The 10,975-nt window shown below is 41.2% G+C and overlaps 1 protein-coding gene across 1 annotated transcript; it reads left to right on the forward strand.

Moving 5' to 3' along the window:
- Positions 1-2,733: 2,733 nt before the first annotated feature.
- On the forward strand, positions 2,734-4,308 carry LOC137758021 (protein SET-like). Its single transcript, XM_068534413.1, has one exon. It carries the CDS (start codon positions 2,734-2,736, stop codon positions 3,553-3,555), a length of 822 nt encoding a protein of 273 aa, XP_068390514.1. The 3' UTR covers positions 3,556-4,308.
- The last annotated feature ends 6,667 nt before the right edge of the window (positions 4,309-10,975 follow it).

Consider the following 10,975-nt stretch of genomic DNA (forward strand, 5'->3'; position numbering starts at 1 on the left):
AGTAAGTCAGAAAGAGAAAAACAAATACCGTATGCTAACACATATATATGGAATCTAAAAAAACAAAAACAAAAAACGGTTCTCATGAACCTCGGAGCAGGACAGGAATAAAGACACAGACGTAGAGAATGGACTTGAGGACACGGGGAGGGGGAAGGGTAAGCTGGGACGAAGTGAGAGAGTGGCATTGACATATATACACTACCCAATGTCAAATAGATAGCTAGTGGGAAGCAGCCGCATAGCACAGGGAGGTCAGCTCGGTGCTTTGTGACCACCTAGAGGGGTGGGATAGGGAGGGTGGGAGGGAGACGCAAGAGGGACGGGATATGGGGATATGGGGATATATGTATGTGTATAGCTGATTCACTTTGTTATAAAGCAGAGAGTAACACACCACTGTAAAGCAATTGTACTCCAATAAAGATGTTAAAACAAAATGAGCTGAAAAAAGATGGGGAGGAAATGGGCTAAAATATTAACTGTGGTGGAATTAAACATGGTTTTTCTTCACTTTTTCATATTCCATGCACTAACTAACCAAGTTCTCTTTCTCCAGTATCCACATACTATGTTTGCCATAATAAAAGCAGTATCACCTGCCCTCTTGCCCAAGGGAGAAAGGCCCACTGGGCAGCAACACCTCCCCACTTGTGCTCCCCTCCTGTGACCGTGGCTTTGAGCACCTGATGGGGCCCCCAGAGCGCTCTAATCACAGCTGTAGAGATGTGTCCTCGTTGGCTTCACAGGGATGACCAAGCCTACGGCTGACTTCTCTGCTTTGGTTCCCAGGTGCAGCCCCACCCACCCTGTCTTCATCTTTGCCCATCACGGGCGCTAACCCCCTCCCAACTTCTTCCAACCACACCCTCTAGCTTCCTAGAGTTTTGTCGGTTATTTGAATTCCTTATTTTAAGTGATCTTTGTCCAGAAGCTACAAAGGGAAACCTTACAAAATTTTCTATGTAATGATGTAAAATCCCTGCATGGCAAAAATAAATACTAAACAAACAGGGAATTATAAAATGACAACTGAGACATATTTGGAAGATACAGGACAAAGGGCTGATTTACCTAATTTATGCAGAGCTCAAAATCAAAAGTTAAAAAAAGAAGATGAAGAACCCAATAGAAGACAAAGCTGAAGTTAAGCAAAGGGTACAAAGAAACACCAATTACCAAAAAAACAGGGGGAAGTGTTGGACCTCACTGGTAATAAAAGAAATGAAAGCCCAAACAGTAATGGAATATAATTTCTTACCTTGCAAACTGCCGAAAGGTCAATGAAAAAGTTGGATAGCCTCCAGTTTGAGGATGGGCGATAGGAAAATGAGTGGTCATGCATTGTTGTGAAAGCATAAAGTGATGCAACTTTCTGAAGGACAATTTCACAATATCTAGTAAATTTATAAATGCATGGAGCCACTGAGCAAGACCCTGTTTGGAATTTATATTGTAGAAATATTTATAATTTCACCAAGATTATATATATGATGTTCACTGCAACCTTTTTTAATAAAAGTAAGAAAGAAGGAAAGGAAAGAAAGAAAAAGAAAGAATGAACTTGAAGCAGTCTCTGAACAAGGGTGAAATTACTAGGTGTTTGTAAAAGTAGAGGCTTGAAGATAGGTAAACAAAGCAAAAATCGCGTATCAAAACCAAATTCTAGGGACTTCCCTGGTGGCACAGTAGTTAAGAATCCGCCTGCCAATGCAGGGGACACGGGTTCGAGCCCTGGTCCAGGAAGCTCTCACATGCCACAGAGCAACTAAGCCTGTGCGCCACAACTACTGAGCCTGTGCTCTAGAGCCCACGAGCCACAACTACTGAAGCCCACGCAACCATACAAAATCTACGGGATGCAGCAAAAGCAGTTCTTAGAGGGGAGTTCATAGCGATACAGGTCTTCCTCAAAAAATGAGACAAATCTCAAATAAACAACCTAACCTACCCCTTAAAAGAATTAGAAAAAGAACAAACAAAACCTAAAGTCAGCGGAAGGAAGGAAATAATAAAGATCAGAGAGGAAATAAATAAAATAGAGATGAAAACACAATAGAAAAACATCAATAAAACCAAGAGCTGGTTCTTTGAAAGGGTAAACAAAATCGACAAACCTCTGGCCAGGCTCACCAAGAAGAAGAGAGAGAAGACCCAAATAAACCAAATAAGAAATGAAAAAGGAGAATAACAACTGACACCGCACAAATACAAAAACCATAGGGGAATACGATGAACAATTATATGCCAATAAATTCGACAACCTAGAAGAAATGGACAACTTTCTAGAAACATACAGCCCACCAAAACTGAATCAAAAAGAAACAGATAATTTGAACAGACCAATCACTAGAGATGAACTAGAATCTGTAGTTTAAAGACTCTCCCACAGGGCTTCCCTGGTGGTGCAGTGGTTAAGGATCCACCTGCCAATGCAGGGGGCATGGGTTCCATCCCTGATCCGGGAAGATCCCACATGCTGCGGAGCAACTAAGACCGTGTGCCACAACTACTGAGCCTGCGCTCCAGAGCCCAAGAGCCACAACTACTGAGCCCATGTGCCACAACTACTGAAGCCTGTGTGTCTAGAACCCGAGCTCCGCAATGAAGAGTAGCCCCTGCTCACCACAACTACAGAAAGACCGTGCACAGCAACAAAGGCCCAGTGCAGAGTTCTCAGAGCTCCCAGTACGAGCTTCTTCCCTTGGGTGGATTCTTGGCTTTTCTCCCAGCATGGCCCCCAAACACCAGTTTTCACTTCCACCCCAAGCAAAGAAACCAAAGAAACCGAGACGGACTCCTGCCTCCAGGCCAGAGGAAACGTCTGCTTCTCCGAACTTGCCGAAGGAAGAAGAAGAACAGCAAGAAGCAGTTGAACATGTTGATGAAGTACAAAATGAAATAGACAGACTTAACGAACAAGCCAGTGAGGAGATTTTGAAAGTAGAACAGAAATATAACAAACTCCGCCAACCATTTTTTCAGAAGAGGTCGGAATTGATGGCCAAAATCCCAAATTTTGGGGTAACAACATTTGTTCGCCATCCACAAGTGTCTGCACTGCTTGGGGAGGAGGATGAAGAGGTGCTGCATTATTTGACAAGAGTCGACGTGACAGAATTTGAAGATAGTAAATCAGGTTACAGAATAGATTTTTATTTTGATGAAAACCCTTACTTCGAAAATAAAGTTCTCTCCAAAGAATTTCATCTGAATGAGAGTGGTGATCCATCTTCAAAGTCCACTGAAATCAAATGGAAATCTGGAAAGGATCTGACAAAACGTGCAAGTCAAACGCAGAATAAAGCCAGCAGGAAGAGACAGCATGAGGAGCCAGAAAGCTTCTTCACCTGGTTTACTGATCATTCTGATGCAGGTGCAGATGAGTTAGGAGAGGTCATCAAAGATGGTATTTGGCCAAATCCATTACAGTACCACTTGGTTCCGGACATGGATGATGAGGAAGGGGAAGGAGAAGAAGATGATGATGATGATGAAGAGGAAGAAGGACTGGAAGATATTGATGAAGAAGGGGATAAGGATGAAGGAAGATGAAGGAGAAGATGACTAATGGAACACTGATGGATTCCAACCTTCCTTTTTTAATTTTCTCCAGTCCCTGGGAGCAAGTTGCAGTCTTTTTTGTTTTTTTTTCTCCTTCTCCTCTTGTGCTCAGTTGCCCTGTGTTTGAGGTCTCTTTTCTCCTTTATACCATGGCTCACAACTTATTTTGGGGGGAAATACCTTGAGCAGAATTCAGTGGGAAAAGAATCTCTACCCCTTTGTGTTCCAGATTCATTCTTATCCCTTCCTGTCTCAACAAAAACTTTACGGAATCAACACCACCATGCTCTGTGGGAAAAAAGAAAAACCTTCTGCTCCTTAGCTCTGCTGGAAGCTGGAGGGTGCTAGGCCCCTGTGTAGTAGTGCATAGAATTCTAGCTGTTTTCCTCCTTTCTCTGTATATCGGGCTCAGAGATTACACTGTGTCTCTATGTGAATATGGACAGTTAGCATTTACCAACATCTATCTGTCTACTTTCTCTTGTTTAAAAAAAGGGAAAAAAAACTTAAAAAAATGGGGTTATAGAAGGTCAGCAAAGGGTGGGTTTGAGATGTTTGGGTGGGTTAAGGGGGCATTTTGACAACATGGCTTCTCCTCTGGCATGTTTAATTGGGATGTTTAACGGACATCCTTGCAGTTTAAGATGACACTTTTAAAATAAAATTCTCTCCTAATGATGACTTGAGCCCTGCCACTCGATGGGAGAATCAGCAGAACCTGTAGGATCTTATTTGCAATGGACATTGTCTATTGTAATTTTGTTCCTGTTTAGTGTTATATTTTTCTTTCTGTTTCACTGGAAAGGAAAGATGATGCTCAGTTTTAAACGTTAAAAGTGTACAGGTTGCTTTGTTACAATAAAACTAAATGTGTACACACACACACAAAAAAAACAAAGACCCGGTGCAGCCAAAAATAAATTAAATAAAATAAATAAATTTATTTAAAACAAAACTGCCCCACAAACAAAAGTCCAGGACCAGATGGCTTCATAGGCAAATTCTACCAAACATACAAAGAAGAACTTATACTGATCCTTCTCAAACTCTTCCAAAAAACTGAAGAGAAGGGAACACTCCCAAAGACATTCTATGAAGCCACCATCACCCTGATACCAAAACCAGACAAAGAGACCACCAAAAAAGAAAATTACAGGCCAATATCTCTGATGAATATAGATGCAAAAATTCTCAACCAAATATAGCAAACTGGATCCAACAACACATAAAAAAGATCATACCCCACAACCAAGTGGGATTCATCCCAGGTTCATAAGGATGGTTCAACATATGCAAATCAATCAATGTGATACACCACATAAACAAAAGTCAAAAACCACTTGATCATCTCAATAGATGCAGAAAAAACACTTGACAAAATTCAACATCCATTCATGATAAACACTCTTACCAAAGTGGGTATAGAGGGAATACATCTCAACATAATAAAAGCTATTTATGACAAACCCAGAGCCAATATAATACTCAATGGTGAAAAGTTGAAAGCCCTCCCGCTAAACTCTGGAATAAGACAAGGATACCCACTTCCACCTCTTCTATTCAACATAGTATTGGAAGTCCTAGCCACAGCAATCAGACAAGAAAAAGAAATAAAAGGTATCCAAATTGGAAGAGATAATATCGTCATTATATGCAGATGACATGACTCTATATGTAGAAAACCCTAAAGACTCCACACAAAAACTACGAGAACTGATCAGTGAATTCAGAAACGTAGCAGGATACAAGATTAACATACAGAAATCGGTTGCATTTCTTTACACCAACAATGAAATATCAGAAAGGGAATGTAAAAAAGACAATACCTTCCAAAATCACACCCTCAGGACTTCCCTGGTGGTCCAGTGGCTAAGACTCCACAATCCCAATGCAGGGGGCCCGGGTTCCATCCCTGGTCAGGGAACTAGGTCTCACATGCCACAAGGAAGGGTGCGAATGCCGCAACTAAAGATCCCGCATGCCGCAACTAATGATCCCGCATGCTGCAACTAAAGATCCTGCACGCAGCAATGAAGATCCCGCACGTGGCAGCCAAGACCCGGCGCAGCCAAATAAAGAAATATTGAAAACAAAATGCACCTCCAAAAATAAAATACTTAGGAATAAATCCGACCAAGGAGGTGCAAGACTTGTATGCTGAGAGCTATACAACGTTAAAGGAAACTGAAGATGATTCAAAGAAATGGAAAGATAGCCCCTGCTCTTGGATTGGAAGAATTTATATTGTTAAAATGACTACACTACCCAAAGCAATCTACAGATTTAATGCAATCCCTATCAAATGACCCATGACATTTTTCACAGAACTAGAACAAATAATCCTAAAATTTATATGGAACCATAAAACACCCAGAATGGCCAAAGCAATCCTGCAGAAACAGAACAAAGCAACAGGCATAACTCTCCCAGACTTAAGACAATACTACAAAGCTATAGTAATCAAAACAGCATGGTATTGGCACAAAAACAGACATATGGATCAATGGAACAGAACAGAGAGCGCAGAAATTAACCCACACACCTATAGTCAATTAGTTTTTGACAAAAAAGGCAAGAATATACAAAGGGAAAAAGCCTCTTCAGCAAGTGGTGCTGGGAAAGTTGGACAGCTGCATGTAAATCAATGAATTGAAAACACACCCTCTCACCATACACAAAAATAAACTCAAAATGGCTTAAAGACTTAAACGTAAGACATGACACCATAAAACTCCTAGAAGAGAACACAGGCAAAACATTCTCTGACATAAATTGTACCAATGTTTTCTTAGGTCAGTCTCCCAAGGCAATAGGAATAAAAGCAAAAATAAACAAATGGGACCTAATCAAACGTACAAGCTTTTGCGCAGCAAAGGAAACCATTAACAAAATGAAAAGACGACCTACAAAACGGGAGAAAATATTTGCAAACAATGCAACCGAGAAGGGCTTGATTTCCAAAATATATAAACAGCTCACACAACTCAACAACAAAAAAATAAATGAACCAATCAAAACAGGGGCAGAAGATCTAAAAAGACATTTCTTCAAAGAAGAAATGCAAATAGCTAATAGGCACATGAAAAGATGCTCAAAATCACTAATTATTAGAGAAATGAACATCAAAACTACAATAAGGTACCATCTCACACTGGTCAGAATGGCCATCATGAAAAACTCTACAAATAACAAATGCTGGAGAGGATGTGGAGAAAAGGGAACCCTCTTACACTGTTGGTGGGAATGTAAATTGGTACAGCCACTTTGGAGAACAGTATGGAGGTTCCTTAAAAAATTCAAAATTGAATTACCATATGATCCAGCAATCCCACTCCTGGGCATATACCCAGACAAAACTCTAATCCAAAGAGATACATGCACCCCTATGTTCACAGCAGCACTATTCACAATAGCCAAGACAGGGAAACAACCTAAGTGTCCACTGACAGATGAATGGATAAAGAAGACGTGGTACATGTATACAATGGACTAGTACTCAGCCATAAAAAAGAACAAAATAATGCCATTTGCAGCAACATGGATGCAACTAGAGATTATCATACTAAGTGAAATAAGTCAGAAAGAGAAAGACAAATACCATACGATATCACTTATATGTGGAATCTAAAATATGACACAAATGAACATACCTATGAAACAGAAACAGACTCATGGACATAGACAACAGACTTGTGGTGGCCAAGGGGGAGGAGGTTGGGGGAGGGATGGAATGGGAGGTTGCGGCTAACAGATGTAAACTATTAAACATGGAATGGATAAACAAGGCCCTACTGTGTAGCACAGGGAACTATATCCAGTATCCGATGATAAACCATAACGGAAAAGAATATAAAAAAAGAATGTATATATATGTATCACTGAATCACTTTGCTGTACAGCAGAAATGAACACATTGTAAATCAACGATACTTCAATTAAAAAAAATGAAATTACCGAGAGAAAAAAAAATATTGCTGTATTTTACTCTGTGTAAAGTTTACATTCAAAGAAAAGCACTGTAAACAAATACGGCTCACTAGTTAATGCCATGCTTGCTGAAATACTTAAGGAGACATGCACTGATGTCTGCAATTTACCAGAAAATGCATCAAGGAATAAGATGGATTGGGGCTTTCCTGGTGGCACAGTGGTTAAGAATCCGCCTGCCAACGCAGAGGACACGGGTTCGAGCCCTGGTCCGGGAAGATCCCACATGCCGCGGAGCAACAAAGCCCGTGCAGCACAACTACTGAGCCAGCGCACCACAACTACTGAAGCCCGCGTGCCTAGAGCCCGTGCTCTGTAACAAGAGAAGCCACTTCAATAAGAAGCCCACACACCACAGCAAAGAGTAGGCCCCGCTCACCGCAATAAAGAAAGCCCGCGCTCAGCAACAAAGGCCCAACACAGCCAAAAATAAATAAAATAAAATAAATAAACTTTAAAAAAAGAATAATGAAAACCAAAATGCATATGAAGTATAATTCCAACTTTAAAAATATGAGCTGAAGTATTTACAATAGCCAGGACATTGAAGCAACCTAAGTGGCCATCGACAGATGAATGGATAAAGAAGATGTGGCACATGTATACAATGGAACATTACTCAGCCATAAAAGGAAACGAAATTGAGTTCTTTGTAGTGAGGTGGATGGACCTAGAGACTGTCATACAGAGTGAAGTAAGTCAGAAAGAGAAAAACAAATACCGTATGCTAACACATATATATGGAATCTAAAAAAACAAAAACAAAAAACGGTTCTCATGAACCTCGGAGCAGGACAGGAATAAAGACACAGACGTAGAGAATGGACTTGAGGACACGGGGAGGGGGAAGGGTAAGCTGGGACGAAGTGAGAGAGTGGCATTGACATATATACACTACCCAATGTCAAATAGATAGCTAGTGGGAAGCAGCCGCATAGCACAGGGACGTCAGCTCGGTGCTTTGTGACCACCTAGAGGGGTGGGATAGGGAGGGTGGGAGGGAGACGCAAGAGGGACGGGATATGGGGATATGGGGATATATGTATGTGTATAGCTGATTCACTTTGTTATAAAGCAGAGAGTAACACACCACTGTAAAGCAATTGTACTCCAATAAAGATGTTAAAACAAAATGAGCTGAAAAAAGATGGGGAGGAAATGGGCTAAAATATTAACTGTGGTGGAATTAAACATGGTTTTTCTTCACTTTTTCATATTCCATGCACTAACTAACCAAGTTCTCTTTCTCCAGTATCCACATACTATGTTTGCCATAATAAAAGCAGTATCACCTGCCCTCTTGCCCAAGGGAGAAAGGCCCACTGGGCAGCAACACCTCCCCACTTGTGCTCCCCTCCTGTGACCGTGGCTTTGAGCACCTGATGGGGCCCCCAGAGCGCTCTAATCACAGCTGTAGAGATGTGTCCTCGTTGGCTTCACAGGGATGACCAAGCCTACGGCTGACTTCTCTGCTTTGGTTCCCAGGTGCAGCCCCACCCACCCTGTCTTCATCTTTGCCCATCACGGGCGCTAACCCCCTCCCAACTTCTTCCAACCACACCCTCTAGCTTCCTAGAGTTTTGTCGGTTATTTGAATTCCTTATTTTAAGTGATCTTTGTCCAGAAGCTACAAAGGGAAACCTTACAAAATTTTCTATGTAATGATGTAAAATCCCTGCATGGCAAAAATAAATACTAAACAAACAGGGAATTATAAAATGACAACTGAGACATATTTGGAAGGTACAGGACAAAGGGCTGATTTACCTAATTTATGCAGAGCTCAAAATCAAAAGTTAAAAAAAGAAGATGAAGAACCCAATAGAAGACAAAGCTGAAGTAAGCAAAGGGTACAAAGAAACACCAATTACCAAAAAACAGGGGGAAGTGTTGGACCTCACTGGTAATAAAAGAAATGAAAGCCCAAACAGTAATGGAATATAATTTCTTACCTTGCAAACTGCCGAAAGGTCAATGAAAAAGTTGGATAGCCTCCAGTTTGAGGATGGGCGATAGGAAAATGAGTGGTCATGCATTGTTGTGAAAGCATAAAGTGATGCAACTTTCTGAAGGACAATTTCACAATATCTAGTAAATTTATAAATGCATGGAGCCACTGAGCAAGACCCTGTTTGGAATTTATATTGTAGAAATATTTATAATTTCACCAAGATTATATATATGATGTTCACTGCAACCTTTTTTAATAAAAGTAAGAAAGAAGGAAAGGAAAGAAAGAAAAAGAAAGAATGAACTTGAAGCAGTCTCTGAACAAGGGTGAAATTACTAGGTGTTTGTAAAAGTAGAGGCTTGAAGATAGGTAAACAAAGCAAAAATCGCGTATCAAAACCAAATTCTAGGGACTTCCCTGGTGGCACAGTAGTTAAGAATCCGCCTGCCAATGCAGGGGACACGGGTTCGAGCCCTGGTCCAGGAAGCTCTCACATGCCACAGAGCAACTAAGCCTGTGCACCACAACTACTGAGCCTGTGCTCTAGAGCCCACGAGCCACAACTACTGAAGCCCACGCAACCATACAAAATCTACGGGATGCAGCAAAAGCAGTTCTTAGAGGGGAGTTCATAGCGATACAGGTCTTCCTCAAAAAATGAGACAAATCTCAAATAAACAACCTAACCTACCCCTTAAAAGAATTAGAAAAAGAACAAACAAAACCTAAAGTCAGCGGAAGGAAGGAAATAATAAAGATCAGAGAGGAAATAAATAAAATAGAGATGAAAACACAATAGAAAAACATCAATAAAACCAAGAGCTGGTTCTTTGAAAGGGTAAACAAAATCGACAAACCTCTGGCCAGGCTCACCAAGAAGAAGAGAGAGAAGACCCAAATAAACCAAATAAGAAATGAAAAAGGAGAATAACAACTGACACCGCACAAATACAAAAACCATAGGGGAATACGATGAACAATTATATGCCAATAAATTCGACAACCTAGAAGAAATGGACAACTTTCTAGAAACATACAGCCCACCAAAACTGAATCAAAAAGAAACAGATAATTTGAACAGACCAATCACTAGAGATGAACTAGAATCTGTAGTTTAAAGACTCTCCCACAGGGCTTCCCTGGTGGTGCAGTGGTTAAGGATCCACCTGCCAATGCAGGGGGCATGGGTTCCATCCCTGATCCGGGAAGATCCCACATGCTGCGGAGCAACTAAGACCGTGTGCCACAACTACTGAGCCTGCGCTCCAGAGCCCAAGAGCCACAACTACTGAGCCCATGTGCCACAACTACTGAAGCCTGTGTGTCTAGAACCCGAGCTCCGCAATGAAGAGTAGCCCCTGCTCACCACAACTACAGAAAGACCGTGCACAGCAACAAAGGCCCAGTGCAGAGTTCTCAGAGCTCCCAGTACGAGCTTCTTCCCTTGGGTGGATTCTTGGCTTTTCTCCCAGC

The sequence above is a fragment of the Eschrichtius robustus genome, unplaced genomic scaffold (assembly GCF_028021215.1).
Source record: "Eschrichtius robustus isolate mEscRob2 unplaced genomic scaffold, mEscRob2.pri scaffold_651, whole genome shotgun sequence".
In the NCBI taxonomy this organism is placed as follows: Eukaryota; Metazoa; Chordata; class Mammalia; order Artiodactyla; family Eschrichtiidae; genus Eschrichtius; species Eschrichtius robustus.

Bases quoted from the DNA above. Each gene is read 5' to 3' on its own strand.
- LOC137758021 (XM_068534413.1), top strand. From the start codon at position 2,734: ATGGCCCCCAAACACCAGTTTTCACTTCCACCCCAAGCAAAGAAACCA.